The 19,439-nt window shown below is 42.4% G+C and overlaps 1 protein-coding gene, 1 long non-coding RNA gene, 1 other non-coding gene and 1 pseudogene across 3 annotated transcripts in view; 1 reads left to right on the top strand and 3 right to left on the bottom strand.

Moving 5' to 3' along the window:
• The window catches only part of Prss12 (serine protease 12), a 55,296-nt gene extending 45,310 nt beyond the window's left edge, over positions 1–9,986 (top strand). Inside the window, exons 10-11 of the mRNA XM_021158296.2 lie at positions 8,663–8,943; positions 9,606–9,986. Of these exons, the coding sequence (XP_021013955.1) occupies positions 8,663–8,943; positions 9,606–9,913 (589 nt within the window). The 3' untranslated portion in view covers positions 9,914–9,986. The remainder of the gene's footprint in view (positions 1–8,662; positions 8,944–9,605) is intronic.
• An 845-nt stretch (positions 9,987–10,831) lies between these two features.
• Positions 10,832–11,618, bottom strand: LOC110291647. Its single transcript, XR_002377589.2, has 3 exons — positions 11,380–11,618; positions 11,084–11,129; positions 10,832–10,935 (listed from the first exon to the last, which is right to left on the bottom strand). It is a non-coding gene; the product is annotated as an uncharacterized LOC110291647 (long non-coding RNA).
• LOC115030719 lies at positions 11,205–11,334 on the bottom strand. Its single transcript, XR_003836317.1, has one exon. It is a non-coding gene; the product is annotated as a small nucleolar RNA SNORA24 (small nucleolar RNA).
• A 2,040-nt stretch (positions 11,619–13,658) lies between the features above and the next one.
• LOC110291917 lies at positions 13,659–14,855 on the bottom strand (annotated as a pseudogene).
• Between the last annotated feature and the right edge of the window lie 4,584 nt (positions 14,856–19,439).

The following is a 19,439-nucleotide window of genomic DNA, read 5'->3' on the forward strand; positions in this document are numbered from 1 at the left end:
TCTCTCTCTCTCTCTCTCTCTCTCTCTCTCTCTCTCTCTCTCTCTCTCTCTCTCTCTCTCTCTCTCTCTCTCCCTCCCTCCCCTCTCCCTTCTCCTCTGAGTGGATGGGGGTCCCTCTGGGCATTCTCCCCACCCTGGCACTTCAAGTCTCTGTGAGGCTAAGTGTATCCTCTCCCACTGAGGCCAGACAAGGCAGCGCAGCTAGAACTTATCCCACAGACAGGCAACAGCTTTTGGGATACTCACCTGCTCCAGTTGTTCAGGACCCACATGAAGGCCAAGCTGCACATCTGCTACATATGTGTGGGAGGCCTAGGTCCAGCCTGTGCATGCTCTTTGATTGGTATGTTTTTTGGTTGGTTACTTTCCTTGAGTTATTATTACGTACAGACACAGCTCATCCCTGGGGAAGACTATTCTCCCTCGGAGGACATTTCTTAAGTCTTTGTTTTTGTTTTTGTTTTTAGCAGAGATGCTTCACTCACCACAGTAGTAGACTGTGGCAGTAGGCAGTGTTGTGGATTGCAATGTTGATTCTTATCTTTTTATCTTTTTTCTATTATTGATTTACTTTACATCCTGATAGCAGCTTCTCCTGTCTCCTCTCCTCCCAGTCCTTCTCTCTCACTCCCTGTCCCCAACACCCCAATCCACTCCTCTTCTGCTTCTCCTCAGAAAAGGAAAGGCCTCCCATGGATATCAGCCAGCCTTGGCATATCAAGTTGCAGTAGGACTAGGTGCATCTTCTCCTATTGAGGCTAGACAAGGCATGCCAGTTAGAGGAAATGCACCTGAAGGTAGGCAATGTAGTTAAAGACAGCCCCTGCTCTTGCTGTCAGGAGTCCCACGTGAAGACTGTGCAGAAGGCAGAGGACTTTCCCATGCATGTTCTCTGGTTAGCACTTTAGTCTCTATGAGCTCCTGTGGGCCCAGGTTAGTCGATTCTGTAGGTTTTCTTGTGGTATCCAGAAGGGTCACCTCTGGCTCCTTCAATATTTCTTCCTCCTCTTCCATGGGATTCTCCAACCTCGTCCTAATATTTGGCTATGTGTCTCTGCATCAGTTTCCATCAGTTGCTGGGTGAAGCCTCTCTGATGACTGTTATGCTAGTCTGCAAGTACAGCAGAGTATCAGAATTAATAGTGTCGGGCTGGGTTCTCTCTCATGGTTCTCAAGCTGGGCCAGTCATTGTTTGGCCCTTCCTTCAAATTCTGCTCCATAAAGTACAGGATAACCATGCTACAAACCACAAATCCAAAGAAGCTAAGTAACAAGGAGGGCCCAAGGTGGGGGTGCTCAAATCTCACCGAGAAGGGGAAATAGATTAGACATTGAGGGTGTTTGGATGGAGGAGACTGGGTGGGAGGGGGTAGAGATGGGAACAGGAGGGTGAGGTGGAGAGAGGATGGAGGGAGAGAGTACTGGGAGATACAACTGGGTTGTGGAGTGCGGTGGGGGGCATCACTGGGATGAGCGAGCTAGAAACCTAGGACAATGGAAACTCTCAGGAATCTATGAAGGTGACCTTAGCTTAGACTCCTAGCAATGGGGAATATGGACCCTGAAATGGTCATCTCCCCTGGTCAAATCTGGCAAGATTTCCAATGGAGCAATTGGGACACCTACTCAGCTACAGAACCTTCGATCTGAAATTTTTCCTGCAATGTTGATCCTTTATGGAATAAGCATTTTGACACTAGTGGGAGTTGAAGAGAGAAGACGTCACCAGTGGATCAAAGCCAGGATAGCTCCTGAAAAGCTTTTAAGCTAGGTCTAATGTGCATTCTTACTGTATGTTTGAATACCACAAGGTGCAATGGGCAAGCAAGATTTTACAAAAGCATACATGGCAGTCAGCAGGTTGTTTAGGGAAATGACCCATTGTTTCAGTGTTTCAGCTATTTTTCCAGGTCATTCTGTTTCAGGTAGAAAGTGAAGCCAGGCTTGGCAAATAGGCAGGACAAACAATACTTTAAGAAAAATCACTGATAAATCAATATCTAGGAGTTGGTCTTTTCTATTTTATTCTACTTCGGTAGCAATAGTGGTGAGAAGGCACGAGAGACTGGCAGAGAGCAGTGCAAGTGTAATGAGGTTAAGGGAGCTGGGGTTTGTTCAGTGGATGTAGAAGAGAGAATCAGGAAAAGCCTGGCCCACTGGGTTTGTGAATCTATTTCATTTATTTGGTAATGTAAAATCATCTAGGGGTTCTGAGCCTTGAAGTATGTTCAAAGAGCAGTTTCACAGTATGGGTCATTGGGGACATCTGGGAGAGGTCTGAAGGGGGAGGGCAGATGTGTAAAGGTATTTTATAAGCTTAAAATTACATGGAAAAAAAATCACCTCTTATGTCTCCCATATGCATTTTTCAAGAGTGAATCAAAATTTTTCTTACCAAACGATTAAAACTTGAAATAGTAGGAACTTGAAAGATTGTGTGCAAGAATCCTAACTTTATATTTTTATAGTTGAGGGAGACCAGCTATGTAGTTGTTATAAATACAGCAGGTAGGTAGCCAAAGAGAGGAAAGAAAAACTCTAGAATTTGTACGACATAATAGAAGGTTGGCATCTGGCCATCAAACTAGAGTCTTGGAGGAAGGCTGCTGAACCTTTTGTTTACAAATCATTTCTCCTCCCCTGGCCAGCCCCTTATAGCTATTGTTTAACACCCACGAAGCTCTCATCCACGCTTAAATACCATAGTAGACACTCCTAAGTTTTCCTTACATGATTTAAGTGGGCCGTGGGTCCCCAGGTGGAGGATCCAGTTAAGAATGCTGCGCTTTCAGAGAACAGTGGTTAGTCTAAATGTAGACCAACAAATAACTGCTTCCATATGTTATATTTGGGATCCTTTTATCTGCAGAGTATAATATAAAGACAGACGATTAAAGATCAGAGGAACAAACTGGGATATTCAGCATTTTCTATGCCTTAGAAGAAATGGAAGATTCTTTTAACGTGAGTGGGAGGGAAACCGCTTGCCAGTCTGTTACATGTCCATCCGACTCGGTCTTTAAGTTTCACTGGATTTGATAGTCATGTCGTTTGAAGTGACTGCAAAAGCGACCCTCATTTTATCTGAGTAAGCTTATTAAAAGGCACAGTGCCAGTTACTAGTTCTTCAAACGAGCTTCAAGTTTTGATTTTCTAGATTCAGCGGCTTTGGCTCAAACAATTCTCCTTTAAGCATAAAACACTGAAATTTGAAAGGAGCAAAGTGGTCAGGTCTTGAGAAGTTTTTGTTCTTTCATATTCCATATGGAGATGTTGGAAAATATGTTAGCCTGCTGTAAGGAAGGCCTGCTTGGATGAGACCTGGATCTCACATTTGATTAGGTTCCCCACCTCCTCTCCTTTCTTCCAGCACTGAGCCTCTGTATATGTAGATATGCGTATACATTTGGTCCTGTTCTTGCAGTGATGATATAGACCAGGGCTTTAGAGCTGCTATGTGTGAATGATGCGACTACCTGGTATGTTTTCTCTTTACAAAGTCATCACTGTTTTGTATCAGAACAGTCTAGAAAAGCTTACCTAGTCCAGATGAAACCAAAATGTCTTTAACTACTCAGCCTGCTCATTTCAGACACAGCATCATTGCAGGTTTTATGGGTACTTTACCGAAGAGCTGGTAGAATTCTAGTAACCCATCTCTCTGGGCCTCTCATACACTGTGACATGTCCAAGAAGCATGTATACACCAGTATGACAAGGGGACCTGACAGCTTGGGAGCCACTACTTAAAGCTTTTCTATCTCCTCTTTTACTTTCTTCTCCTCTGTTGTTGCTGGTTCTTTTGTCTTGTCTGGAACTCACTATGTAGACCAGTTGGTTTCAAACCCATAGTTATGGCCTGCTCTGGCTCCCCAGTGCTGGGATTAAAGGTGCTCTATCCCACCTTCCTCTTCCACACCTTTTTTAAAATGTCAAAACAATGACATTTTGGGATGTGGGTATGCTACTAGCAATTTGAAGTGGAAGCTTAAGTAAATAAAGTTTTTTAAAATTTCTTTTGAGTCTGTTCTTCATGGTATACATTAGTTGCTTTTGCTATTTCTTATTCTAAATCATTACTACAAAGGACTATGAGATGACCTTGTGTCAACAAAGGCACAGGAATACAAGTGAGAGAAAAGTTTCTGAGTTTTTTAAGTCCTCTTAACTGTTAACAACACAGTTCTGGATGATTGAATACATGTGAAACAAGGACCCTCTTATTTCTGCAACTTTACTCCAAACCTAATATGAGCAAGAATATCACTTAACCTAATTTTATCTTTTGACGTTTTGCCTAGAAATACCACAGCAGCTACAAATTGGCAGAGATTGCTGCTCTGCAAAAGGGAAGCTCTATAAATACTTATAATTAGAAAGCTTAGTCCCAGAGGTAATGAGAGGTATGTTTAAAAACCAGTGTATCAAATGCTTAACATGCACACTCTTTATGATTTCTTATATGATAGAGTTCTGAAGACCATGGTCTTTTCTGGGACCCATAGCACTGATCATGCTAAAGGGAATTTCCTACATACTCATTGCATATATGTCAGAGACAGTGCAAGGTCTCAGAAAGTTGACTCCTTCCATAGCAACTGTAAGCATTTAGCAGGCAGGTTTATTAAAGGACTTTCTGAGTTTAATTCAGACAGCAGAGAAAAAGCAGACTCCAGTGTTAGCTGATGTGGGCAGGCTGATATAAAACATTGATTTCTTAGAGAGATGATGGTCTGTAGAGAATAAACACAAATGTTCTCTGCACACGGACCCAAAACCTAAACTAATTCTTCACTTTTTAATTCTAGTATTTTTTTGTTGTTGTTCATCTTAATGACAAAATGCCAGAGGAATTTGGATTATTGCTATTAGATTTCATGAGCTGATCCTCTCATACACAAACTTGTATGGGAATTTCATCCAATTTTCATTTGTGGGGAGTTGAAGGAATTTCAACAAACAGCCCAGTGATATGTCAGCCAAAACGTAAAATGTTTGATTTAGAAGCATTTTTAATAGACTATATATCAATATAACACAAATTCAGCTATGCCAGAAAGGTGAGGAGAAGCCCTGAGTCACACATGTTTTTGACATCCAAAAACACACCAGGGCAAGGTTTCCTCCCGGAAGTATATTAATAATATCTACTAGGAGCCCTGCCTATGGTAGACAAACACTTGGTTAGAAAACTAGTTAAGATTTTTATTAGTTGTTCCTCAAATCTCAAGCATAATAGTCAATTTTAAGAATAACTGGAGTTCCAGTTGGGAAGATGGCTCAGTCTAATAAAAGATAAAAACAATCCCCTCATAAGCATAAGGACCCGCGTTCAAGTCCCCAGAATCCATCAAAAAGCATGTGTGTAATCCCAAGGATGGAGATATGGATACTAGGCAGATTACAGAAGCTTAGCTAATCAACTAGCAAAGTCCCAGGCTAATAACATAGTTTTGCATTTCACTGATGGCTAGTGTGGTAGTTTGAATAGGAATGGCCCATAGACTCTGGTGTCTGAATGCTTGGCCCATAGGGAGTGGCACTATTAGGAGGTGTGGCCTTGCTAAAGTAGGTGTGGCCTTGTTGGAGGAAGTGTTAAGATAATACCTCACTCCAGTCAGAATAGTATGAACAAATCTGAGAACAGATGCTAGAGAGGATGTAAAGATAAAGGAACCTGGGCTGAAGAGATGGCTCAGAGGTTAAGAAAACTGACTGCTCTGCCAGAGGTCCTGAGTTCAATTTCCAGCAACCACATGGTGGCTCACAACCATCTGTAATGGAATCTGATGCCCTCTTCTGGTGTGTCTGAAGACAGCACAGTGTACTCATATACATAAAATAAATAAATCTTTAAAAAATAAAGGAACCCATTTTTACTGATGGTGGAGTGTAAATTAATATGGCCATTGTGGAGATCAGTTTGGAGATTTCTATAAAAATTAAAGATAGAACTACCATATGTCCAACTATCTCACTCCTGTATATATATATATATACAGGAGTGAGATAGTTTTATATATATATATATATATATATATATATATATATATATATATCATTCGGCTCTATAGAAAATGAAATAATGNTATGTCCAACTATCTCACTCCTGTATATATATATATATACAGGAGTGAGATAGTTTTATATATATATATATATATATATATATATATATATATATCATTCGGCTCTATAGAAAATGAAATAATGGAAAAATGAAATTAAAATTTGCAGGAAAATGGTCTTAGAATGCATATTAAGCAAGGCCACATATTTCAGGAAAACCCCCCAAAACCCTGTATGTTCTCCCTCACATGCAGAATCTAGCTAATAATACAGGCATCTACATAGATGTATATGTGGGTGAGCAGAAAGGAGGACAAGAGAGGCTAGGTATTAGGGGATTGGGAAGGGCTACATGGACATGATGGCCTCATTTATGAAACAGGACATAAAGCTACTATGATTTTGTGCTAATTGTTATGGGTTTTTATTTTTGATGATAGAGATATATTTGATACTGAAAGTGTAAGGAAAGTCCAGTGTGAAACTCCACAGCTTCAGAATTGTTAATTAAAATCATTGAGATGTATAATTAACTTTAATTTTGATGTGTAATTTTTTTTTCCCTTTTTCTCTTTTTTTGAGATAGGGTCTATGTAGTACTGGCTGTCCTGGAATTAGCTATGTAGATTAGGCTGGCCCCAAACTCTGCCTGTGTGCCACCAACACTGGCTCTGGTGTGTAGGTTTGGTGTTGTTTTTTGCATTTTTTAATAGTTTAAAAATGTAAAGATACATTTAGTGTAAAATATAAATTTTACATTTTGAAATAAATCTGAAAAGCATACTCTCTTGGCATGAGAGGAAAAAAAACATTCCTGAAATATATATATAGTGATTTAACTTGAAAATAGGGAGTTGTCAGGAACCACAGGGAAGGGATATATCAGTCAATAGTTGATGGCTGCATAATTATACATGATTGTCAGTGCTACCAGAGGGTTCAAACCTCGTCTACCACAGGAGTAATGAGGAGTAAGGAGGGATGATATTTTAATAAGGCAGTCAGTAGTTATTTCTGGCCTCTAGGAGGTCTCTACTGGTAAACTATTGAATATAAAGGCTTTAAACTCACATTCAAGTGGATGTTTTGGGAACAGTGGGACTTTCATGTTTGTTACAGAAAAAATGAATAAGGGAGGTTTTTAAAAATTAATCATTTATTTACTTCACTTGATCTTAGCCAAAAGGCCGAGAAGCGATCATTTATTTACTTTACGTGTGGATGGCAGCTTTCCCTCCCTCTTCTCCTCCCACCTTCTCTTCACTCCATCCACCCTTCCTCCTCTTCTCAGAAAAGGGGAGGAAGGGTTTTTAACATTAAAAATTGCTCCCCAGAAGTTGGATGCCAGCATGAGATATGTGGATGGTTGATAAAAGGCAGGGTTAGCGTTTGGCAGGCACAAGAGACTGTTTTGAACGGCAGCGATTGTGTGCATGGTGCATGCATGCCTGGAATATCAGCTCTGTGTAGGCAGAGGCCTGAAGTGCTGGTGCAAGTCTGAGCCTACACACAGTGAACTGCCTACAGAATGAGATCCTGTCTTAAAATAACAGTACAAAATAAAATAAAACGTGGATCAACTCTGAAAGGTGTTGAAGATGTTCTGAGATCACCTAAGACTTTATTCTTTATGTAAAAATAAGACCATATCCATTCCAACAGTATGCAAACTTGCTTTCATTCTTTAGTAAGTGGCAAATGTATATTCCCACCAAAGAATTAGTACAAATTTAAACCAACTTAAAACTACCACAAAATGCTTGATTTTATACTATTGCATACCTGGGGGCATGTACAGCCTGGTTCTTGCTGTAAGTGGAGGTCAGGGCCAGGGACCGAGCAGCTGTAACCTTCTGAGGAAGAGGTAACCAGGTAGGTTGGCTAGTGTATTCTGGGCCCAGAAGTCTCACTTGGGGACCTAGGCCACCTCAGAAATATTTGTTAATTGCACAAGGCAATTAAATAGTAAACTAAATAATGTTTAAGACTGATAAAGAGTGCCAAAAAGAGGTGAATGTATAATAGATTCGGCATGCTAAGACTAGGTGGTTGCAATATAAACATGAGGGGGGGGGGGCTTCACGGAGGTGACATCTAAGTAAAGAACATAGAGTGAGCATATGCCGACATAGCTTGCTTGCATTTGACTCTCAGTGGGTAATAACCGATGCTTCTTTCTAGGGATAAGATGGGCTGCACTAGCTCAGGGACAGAGGAGGGTTAGCCATGTTTATGACTCCATGCAGCAAAATGAACACGGCAAATCAGAACAGTGATGGCGTGCTATACCATGTTCCTGTTTGGTTAAGCATTGCCATGCTGACGCTTTGTCGGTAATTTCCACTCACTCTCTACATTTACTGTCTCAGAAAATAGTAATCTAGACATACAGTGAAATCAGAAGACGTGTGAACAATGGGCTTCCAGGAGGGGACAGTGAGCTTGAAGGAAGAGAAAGGGTAAGGTGGCTAAGTTTGCTAAAGGACAGGATTTGAAACAAGATTGACTTGTTATAGTTTAACATTCCTAGCTGTTGATCATTGATTTTCAATATCTGGAAAAAAAAGCCTCACACTTGGCTCTCTCCCTTCAGGTACGGAAACAACTCCAGGAGCTATGCAGTTCGAGTCGGGGATTATCATACTCTGGTACCAGAGGAGTTTGAACAAGAAATAGGGGTTCAACAGATTGTGATTCACAGGAACTACAGGCCAGACAGAAGCGACTATGACATTGCCCTGGTTAGATTACAAGGCCCAGGGGAGCAATGTGCCAGGCTAAGCACCCACGTTTTGCCAGCTTGTTTACCTCTATGGAGAGAGAGGCCACAGAAAACAGCCTCCAACTGTCACATAACAGGATGGGGAGACACAGGTAATTATAAAAACAAAGAAACAATCAAAGAAAACTTGACAGCATTTGGTCTGTTCATGTTAGGATGTGCAATGGTATGACCTTAGATCAGTGGTTCTCCATTGGTGGGTCACCTAAGACCACTGGGAAACACATTTATAACAGTAGCAAAATAAGCTATGAGGTAACAATAATTTTATGGTTGGGGGTCACCACCATGGGAGGAACTGTATTAAAGGATTGCAACATTAGGATTGAGAATCACTGCCTTAGGTGGGCTTAAGCTTAGATGCTTGAAGTCTGCCAAGTGTGAAATGTATACACACAGCCTACCTAGATTCACACCATGGACTGTTGGTTTCCTACACTGTTGGTTCTAATTCCAAATTTTAGCACTAGCTGATGGAATTCAGTTGCTAGGTGTACACTTTTAGGTTTTTCCACAAATGACCTGACTAGATGAATGACACGTCATGTTTGTATGTGAAACTGTATGCAGTTTTAATTCTGAACATCTTCATTTAATACTACATCCTTCTGCTACACAGCTAACACCATAGCTACTTCTAAGTAACAGCCATTTTAAAATGCCTTTTTAGGCATTATAAGATTACTAAACTGCCAAATGTGATCATTAGCTGAAATCCCATTGACTAACGCCGGCCTTCTTTTGGTCTGAGCAGGTCGTGCCTACTCAAGAACTCTGCAACAAGCTGCTGTGCCTCTGTTACCCAAGAGGTTTTGTAAAGAGAGGTACAAGGGACTATTTACTGGGAGAATGCTCTGTGCTGGGAACCTACAAGAAGACAACCGTGTGGACAGCTGCCAGGGAGACAGTGGAGGACCACTCATGTGTGAAAAGCCTGATGAGACCTGGGTTGTGTATGGGGTGACTTCCTGGGGGTATGGATGTGGAATCAAAGACACTCCTGGAGTTTATACCAGAGTCCCCGCCTTTGTACCTTGGATAAAAAGTGTCACCAGTCTGTAATTTATGGAAAGCTCAAGAAATAGTAAAACAGATAGTAACCATTCAGTCTTCATACTTGGCACCATGCCAGAAACAAGCCTGCGATCCCTTTGAATTTGAGAACCCAGTAGTTCAGGGGTACAGGTTTTATCATCCTTGCCTATTGAAATTCTAGCAAATCTTAGTTTTAATTTTTAAATCCATAAAATTTCGACTAGGAACCTTGATTAGGTGCCCACAGTTAACCTTTTTGATCTTACCTACACCAAGACTGGCACATCATTTTCTTAAGTTCAAATCTTCACTATCTGCCTTTTGAACCATGAAAAAGTACGCCATCTACTGGTACCTTCAAGTAAGTTTAGATCTCCTAAGACTAACCTGACAAATGTTTTAAAGAGGCTCTCCTTATGCACCAGAAAGCCTAACACATGAAATGGCAAGCAGTTAAGAGGCCAAATTACTGACCACTTGTGGAACAAGTGACCTTACAGCAGCACTTTTTAAATAGGAATGAAGGCCAAGAGACATCTGGTGGGACTTAGGATCCCAAGAACTTCTGAATTAAATCACCTCCTTGTTCCTAAGCTTCCCTAAACAAGGCATATCATACCTCAAATCCCAGACACCAATGCCTATAAGGTCACAAGTATCTCTTCAGCACCTGTCACACCGCACCCCCCTAACTCCGCTTCTGGAGATTTGAAGTTGCACAGCACACACTAGAAGGCTTGGAAAGCAGCAAGCAAAAGACACTTTTCATTAAGGGCAACCATCTGTGGCTTGCTAATCACTCATATTCCAAGCTAACATTCATCTTGCACCTTTGTAACAAAACGATCTTCTTTGGAAGCCTAGTTAACCCAGTTATTTCCTGGGCAAATGTCTCCTGTATCGTTAACTCTTAATTCACAAAACCTCCAGAAACAGGACACAGTCTTATTATACACCAAACACCTTTAATATAAAATCTTCAATTTTCAAAAATTAAAAGCGAAGATTCGCTGTAAGGTGACCAGAGACGATCTCAACCACTACAGTACCTGCAAGAAAAAAAAAAAAAGGCCCATTACAAAATATCCGTGACTATACTACGGGCTGTTTACTTATGTTAATGTCAGCACAAGAGCAAACTTTTAAAGGCCCACTCACTACCCAGAACCGCGAAAACACCACAAAAATGAATCTTACCTCAACACTTCCTCCACTGTTCAACAGCAACGGGTTCCGGCGTTTCCTAGAAACATTTCAATACTAGTTTAGAAAATTTAAGTCCATTTTTCTAGCGTCGTGTAGACTTTTACAATCTCAAGAATGTCACTTGCTCAAGTCAGAATCTGGTACCAATGAAATGGTGACAGCTTTGCCAATAACAAGAACATGCTCTTCCATGGCTAGGAAGGGAGACTGCCACAGGCGGCAGGTCCCAAAGATACATGGAGTTTCACTGCCCAAAAATCTAGTGTAACCCCAGAAGTGTCACTCACCATCTGACCCAGCGGTGGCGAACTTGCGTCACGCCGCCCAACACCGTAACCGGCTTTACATGGTGGCCATCGCGCTAACCTTCACGGCGCTCTTGCAGAGTTGATGACTTACGGCCAGCACCATAGCCGCCGTGTGTCTCCCGCATCTCGGCCACTCACAAATAAGGCCCAAGATATCCCCACCACATAACTACGTACTCACGTCCGGATCGCAGCCAAAGAGACTTCAGAACGGTGCGCGCACGCTTTTATAGCCTGGGTGACGCTCTCCCAAGAGCCTGTGCGCGAGGGGCGGGGATTTCCCGCCCATTCCGCGCTCTCCCGCGCCTCGTCACTTTGATTGGTGTACAGGCGGCCCGGATTCGATGCGTGCGTCACAGGAATGGGCGGGTTGTGGAGGTGGGCGGGGAAAAGCCGAGCTGAAACCACAGTTCTCGCGGTGTCAGAAGTCTCGTGGCTGATGCTCCGGCGGTGCGCGCATTTGCTCTTCTTGGCTGCATTCTTCTCTGGGACCCAAAGTCTAAGGTCCCTTCGTCGCCGCCTCCCCTGGCATCACTTCCTATGGCGCCGGCCCTTTGTCCCCGAGAGCTGTTGGCGGCTTCTCTGCCCCCATCGGGGTTGATAGTTCCGCTTGCCCTTTTGATCTGATCTCACTTTTGCCCGACACAGCGCGCCGGAAGGTTTCTCGAACCGGGAGAACGGGAAGCCTGGGCAGTGCGAGCAGACCCGCCCGGCCCTCGTTTTTTCCCGGAGGAAGGCATATCTCACTCCCGGGTGCAGCCCGCTATGAGACAGAATAGAGGGCCTTTAGTGATGGAGTATGGAGATGACAGTTGCCGTCATGGAGAATGTTAGTTAGAAAGCTTGAGATCATTACAGGCTGGGAAGTGTGCGGTTAGGGCAACACCGTGCAGGAGTCAGAGTGAACGAATTCACTGGAGACAATGCTCGCATTTGAAGGACCTAGAGGGGTTCGTGAACCTCAGCTCGCTCACCCACTATCTCATTTTACTTAATATAATCACAACCGAATTGAAAGAACTAGTTAATCATAAGGCTCAAGTAACCACGGCGCGTTGCCCAAACACTTCATTTACATTCTGGATGGTCTTCTGAGGGTGTCCTTAAGAACTGTCTGTATTAGTCCTGAGCTGAGAAGTCGGAGATTAAGGGTCTTCCTTCTCTGGCCAGTAGATGGTAGCCTGCATCTTTCCGTGGGTTTTTCTTTTGTGCCTGTCTGCACCTGTCAGGTTTTTTGTTTTATAAAATGTAGTTTTATTTTTATGTTACTCTGCTGTTACATAGGGCATAACATTTTCATAAGGCTTTTTTGGGCACTACAGTCAATGATTAGCAAACACATAATATAGTCCAACTCTAAAGAACAATCACTGGACCAAATGGATACCCTCTCACATGCACACAAATCTGCATGGAAAAGTACTAACGTGTAGACTTGGACTTGTGTTCTTTATTTCTCCTTTCTAGTGTATTAAGAAAGGACATGCATTTTGATTGGCCGAAAGCAATGCTTGTATTCTGGCAGCAACATGCTACTTCTGTCACAAGGTAAAGTGAATACCAGAGCTATGAAGGCAGGCAGGAGATGTAAGTGGATTTTTATTGGGAAGGAAGTTGTCAATTTAAACAGCAGCAAATGAAGAATGCACAAGGAAACTCCCTGTTGTCACAGGCAGATGTAACCTCCAGAATTTGTGACACAGGAGACATTTCAGTCTGTGACTCCAAGCCTGGATGCATTAAGCGCTTTCCCATTCAATCTAACACTTCTGGATTCTTACTAATAAGGAATTTGTAATAAGAGCACGGAAAAGTTGCTTCTGAAAGGAACCCCCAAGAAGGTTCAGAAAGGGAATGTAGGAATCAAGACGTCATTACAATTACTTTAAATTATAATGCACTCCATTTCCATAGCGTCACAGTGATACAAAACACGGTCACCTGAAGGACTGGTTCAGATTACTTAAAAACCAATTGTGCTGTCAGTCCTCTACACTCCTCTACACAAGTGTCTGGAAGTTACTCGTGTTTACATGAAATGAAGCTATTGATACTTTTCTACAGCAGTAATTGTACATCAGGAAGGCGGAGACAACACAAACCAAGGGATGAGTTTTCCCAAAGCTGCAGTGTGAAAAGACTATAAACAGTTGATCCCATACACATGAATGGGCTTCCTTGCTAGAGGAGATCCAAGTGGAATAAGGAATGGAGATGTAAAAAGGTTTTCTTGAGGGGAAGGAGGTTGGTGCCCTGGATGCCTTTAGTTCTCAGCCCCCTCTGCTGCATCACATTCTTCTCCTGCACTGTCTGATGTCCACAATGTTAAGTTGTCTCTAAGCAACTGCATGATGAGGGTGCTGTCTTTGTAGGAGTCTTCGTTCAGTGTATCAAGCTCTGCAATAGCCTCATCAAAAGCCGTTTTAGCCAGTGTGTAGGCAAGCTCTGGATTATTAAGGATCACAGAGTAAAATACAGGAAAGTTAAGAGCCAGTCCCAGGCAGATTGGATGCGTAGGTTGCATCTCTTTCTTGCTTATATCAAATGCCTCTTGGTAGGCTCTTTGGGAATTTTCTATCGTTTGTTTTCCATCATTGCCACAAGCTACTTCAGCAAGATACTTGAAATAATCTCCATTCATTTTCAGATAGAAAACCTTACTCTCTGGATTAATTGCATTGGCTATTAAATACTTATCCAACAATTCACGAACTGTGATGCAGATGGACCTCAGTTCCAACTCCACTTTCTCCCTATAGTCCTTGGTCAGCTGCAACTTCTTGTTGGAGGTGTCGGTCTTCTTCTCAATGCTCGAGATGACCCTCCAGGCGGACCTGCAGCCCCCAACCAAGTTCTTGTAGGCCACCAACAGCAGGGTCTAGTAACCTCATTCCAAATACTACCATGTTCAGAGAGTAGGGGCTAAGATGTCAACGTAAGTTTTGGGAGCACATCATGTCTTACTGAACATTTTTAATGAACCAGACGTTAACCACTGGGCTCGGTAGCTGGAATGGAACAGTGGTAGTTTATGTCCTTGTATATTCCTGTCTTTTGACTAAACTTGTTTTGTCTGAAATAGAACTTTTAAAACCTGCCTTTGGCACGTCCTTCTGTTTGTGTTCTTTTCTGTCCTTGTTGCTCTCCCCTCACCACATCTCTTATCATCTGTGGAAGTTCTTTTCTGCTTTCAGCATTTTGGTCAAGTGTTGTTATGAAAACCTTCATCCCTACAAGTGATTTTGATGTTTGCATTTTCTCCTGGGGAAGTGTTTGGAGGGAAGACTCCGGTGAGCACTTGTGGTCATGGCAAAGTGCTTTGAAGTGCACAGTACGTATTTCTGAAACGGAAAAAAGATTTGTTTTTAGGGTTTGAGATGTTACTTCATTTCTGAGTGCTTACCTAGCAGCACAAAGCCCTGGGACCAGCCCCCAGCAAGGCATACAGTGGGCATGGTGGCACGTGCCTGTAACCCCAGCAACTAGTGGCTTTCGGGTTAGAGTTTTGTTTGACTACCTATTAAGTTTATGGACAATTTAGGGTACATGAGACCCTATCTCAAAAACGCTATTTTTGTTTGTTTGTTTCTTTTTTTTTCTTTCTTTCTTTCTTTGTTTAAAACCTTTGGGATAGGGGGCTGGAATGTAGCTTAGTGATGGAGTGTTGTTCGGTAATCACAAGGCTCTGTGTACAATCTCCAGCACCACAAGGAAACAAACAACAGCACAAGTCATTTTCTCCAGAAGGTGGACTTTCATCCCTCTCCTGAATTGCAGCACCAGTTTCATATTGGGTTGTTTCATGACTTGATTTCAAGGTGCAGGGTAAAAAAAGGACATCCTAGTATGGTTTCTGCTGCTGTGATGCAACATCATCAAGGGCATCTTGGAGAGGTAGGGGCTCTGGCTTCCACTTCCACATCATAGTTCGTCATTGAGGGAAGCTAAGGCACTCATTCCAAGCAGGAGCCTGGAGGCAGGAACTGAAGCAGAGACCATGGAGGCATGCTGCTTATTAGCTTGCTCTTGGCTTACTTAGCCTGCCTTTTTATACAGTCCAGGGCTAACCTGCCCAGGTGTGGCGCTGCTCACACTGAACCCTCCCATATCAATGGCTAACCAAGAAAATGTCCCACAGCCAAGCCCACAGGCCAAAGCAACGGAGGCATTATCTCAAGGTTCCCTCTGCTTGGCCCATGTTTGTGTCAGGTTCACCCAAATAAGCAGCACAGAGGAGACTGTATAAATGGTGCCAGAAAGTAACACACACTGCCTGTTCTGGGTAATAAAAATTTGAGGGATATGCGTCACGTGAAAACAAAAATCAAAGGAGAATAAAGATAGGTCATGATCACGGTGAACACGCTGATATAGTAGGGTGAAAATAAGATGTTTCTCTCTCTGGTCCTGCGCCTCAAAGTCCACATCATGTTCTGACCACGAGGAAAAAACAATGAGATGAAATCCGTGCTTATCTAATTCCCTTAGGTTAGCAATTAGAGAAAATCGAGCACTCTGCCATTTTTGCAGTTTTTTTTTTTTTCTGTAAGTCTGAAACTTCAGAATTGAACACAAAAGCAGTTATCATTTTACGGCCTGTCATGTTGCTTTTAAGGCAAGTGCTACTTTAGTGACTCTACTCTGAATTTGAGGCAGAGATGTCACTTCTAATCAGTGGAGATTTGCGCTTAAAGCCAGTGAATTTCATCACCACCAGGCCAAGGCTTGGAGTCTTAGAATGCACTTGAGAGACTGTGGGAGGAGAAGAATTGGAAATTGCTTGTAATTGAAGTTGTGGAGTTTTTTCTTTTTCTTTTTTTTTCATTTACGGGGAAGGGGGGTAAAATGGAGGAGCCCTTGTACTGAGCGAGTGTGCCGGGCATTATTGCTGTTCTGCACTGAACAAGTGTGCCGGGCACTATTGCTGCTCTGCCCTGAGCGAGTGTGCCAGGCACTATTGCTGCTCTGCCCTGAGCGAGTGTGCCGGGCACTATTGTTGCTCTGCCCTGAGCGAGTGTGCCGGGCACTATTGCTGCTCTGCCCTGAGCGAGTGTGCCAGGCACTATTGCTGCTCTGCCCTGAGTGAGTGTGCCGGGCACTATTGCTGCTCTGCTTTGAGCTGATTGCACTATTGCTGCACGGCACTGGGATGGACTGGAGATTTCACTATAGCCAGTTAGAATAACTATTAGAGAAGGAGAGAACAATAGCCAGTGCGGGGAGTGACAGAGGAAAGAGAATCTTAACTCCGTGCAACTGTTACGGAGTCCAAATGTGTATGACGTTCTGGGGCGGGGTCTGGGCCGAAGAAACCAATAAGGAAATATAAACAGAGTGGGGTAAGTACTGAGCATGCGTCACAGTCCTCTAAGAGCAGTTTACAGGGAGGGACTTTAAGAGGGGATTGAGACTAGACTTGAGTGGGGAGAAAAGTCAATGAAATGTTGGATCCTGAAGAAAGGAAAGTTTTCAAAGAGAACAAACCAGTGTTAATGGTATATGAAATATGACGGCTGAGAAATGACCATTTGAGTTAATCATACACAGGGTATTGGGGTCTTTTAAAGAACAGCTGCAGGGACAATAACTTGGAAAATCCGGAGAAGGTACGCTATATACTCTATATAGTATATAATATATAGTCTATAGTCTATAGTCTATAGTATATAGAAGAGAAATGGGGCTATACCTGGAGACACAGCTGAGATGAAGCACATGAAGTCTGAGAGCAACGAAGGCTGGATACCTGGGACTACGGTGGAGATGGAAAGCTGACCGTGCTGGAAAGCGTGGGCAAGCTAGGGCTAACGCACAAAGGCTGGGGTTAGCCTCAGGCAGTGTTCTCTACCTGTGCGTCCTGATAGGGGCGGGACAGCAGAAATCCTGGATATCAGATATTTACATTATTCATGATTCATAAGAGTCACAAAATTACAGTTATGAAGCAGCAACAAAAATAATTTTAATTTTTTTGGGGGGGGTGGTCACCACACCATGAGGAACTGTATTAAAGGGTCCCAGCTTAGGAAGGCTGAGAGGCGCTATTCTAAGGTAACAGCTTAGAACTCTACAGAAACACAGCGGGAGCAGGTGGCGCTTGGCTGTTAGAAGTGATGGTGCAAACTTCTGGATGTACTTTTCTATCAGTTGATTTCCCCTCCAGGAAAATATCAAACTGTATTCCAGTTTGATAAAGGAGACTTGGAAATTTGAAGGGGAAGGACAGAATATAATTAGAAGATAATGTCAACAGATTTGGAAATGTAGCAGGAGTCTTGGATTTAGTGAGAGTTTATCTGAATTCTTGGAACAAATTTAAATTCAAGTCTAGCCTGATTGTGTTCATGTGTGCAGCTGGTGGGTGGAGCTAAGAAGGGGTGGAGCTAGGAAGACCGTGAGTGAGAGGAGGGACTTGTGCAAGGTAAGCACCATATGGATTTCTTTCGGAATTTAAGGCAGTCAGGAAGGGATGGAGAGAGATGGAAGCATCAACCAAACTGGAGGTGACAGTGCGTTAGAAGAATGTGGGACCTGGGGTTCCTGGGTAAACATTTGGTATCAGGAAACAACTACCATTGTCACTAAGACAACAACTGCACCTGTCATGGTCTCTCCATAATAACTAGAATTGCCCAAATGGACCGAGAAGAAATCAACTGCACCACTTTAATAATGAACTTGCTCGTATAATTTTGCATACATATCTGGGCTATACATGTGTGCTATTAAACATTTAATATCTCAAAAGCTTGTCTTTTTTTCTTCTGTCATTTCTAGATGACGTAAGGCTTTAAAAAAAACTATGTTTTTTCTTTTTGACTACATTTGTGTATGCAAAATTATTATTTAGGTAACCTTTAATATAGCATATTAAAGGGAAGTTCTTGTTTTGGGGGATTGTAAACTACTTAATGCTTTCATAAAATCATTTGGCAATTTAGTTTAGAAAGTCCTGTTGATTTAGTTGCTTGTCACAATATACATTATAGATGCTTCCTGGGACATTTACTCTGTTAGCCCATTCCCCAAATCATTGAGCCACTGTCTGTCCTTAAGGATTATAGCTGTGTAGAACAGTGAGATGGACTGATATTTACGTGTCAATTTTAGAGAGCCACTAGGTGGTGCTGTTATCCTATTATTTAGTTGCGTGTAACCCCCCCCCCCAGAAAATTTGAATACATTGATTTATTATCGACCGTGATTTTATTGATGTAATTTATTGTGAATAATGACATGAAAGTGCCAGCATTCTTAATGGCTCTGCCAGCCTGCCCCATGAACTTTGTTTTATATAACAAAGAGTGAGTTTAGAAAATGATGAGTTTTGGAAATCTTGATTTTATTATAAAGCAACAACTTCACAGCATAGCCTAACACTAAAACTAAAACACAACAGGACTTTCTTTTGTAAGAGTCTATTTTATTTTTAATTGTGTGTATGTGTGTGTTTGCATGTGGGTTTGTGTATATGAGTGTGGAGGTCAGAAGGGAGCTTCGGATTCCGTGGAGGTAGAGTTACAGGTAGTTGTGAACTGCCTGAGAAGAATGCTGGGAACCTAACCCAGGTCCCCTGTGAGAGCAGCAAGCACTCCTAAGCGTTGTGTATTGGAACGGTTTACACGCTGTGGTCCAGGTAGCCCAACAATGGCTGTCTACCAATGGAAGGGTCCAAGAATCCAGTAGTTGTTTGGTACATGAGTCTGGGTGGGTGTGTCAGCTGGTCTGCAGTACATGCCAACAACCCAAGGTAGGCTCTAGTGCTGGTGGAAGAATGATAGAGCAAGCTTCCCTCATGTCTTTCCTATAAACTGTCAGCAGAAGGTGTGGCCCTAGATTAAAGGTGGATCTCCCCCCTCAAAAGACCTGGATTAAAGATAGATCTTCCTGCTTCAAAGATTTGCACTACAAATGTGTCTTCCCACTTCATTTAATTAAGAAAACAATTTCTTTTTAATTTTTAATATTTTTTATTACATATTTTCCTCAATTACATTTCCAATGCTATCCCAAAAGTCCCCCATAGCGCCCCCCACTTC

The sequence above is a fragment of the Mus caroli genome, chromosome 3 (assembly GCF_900094665.2).
Source record: "Mus caroli chromosome 3, CAROLI_EIJ_v1.1, whole genome shotgun sequence".
Lineage (NCBI taxonomy): Eukaryota > Metazoa > Chordata > Mammalia > Rodentia > Muridae > Mus > Mus caroli.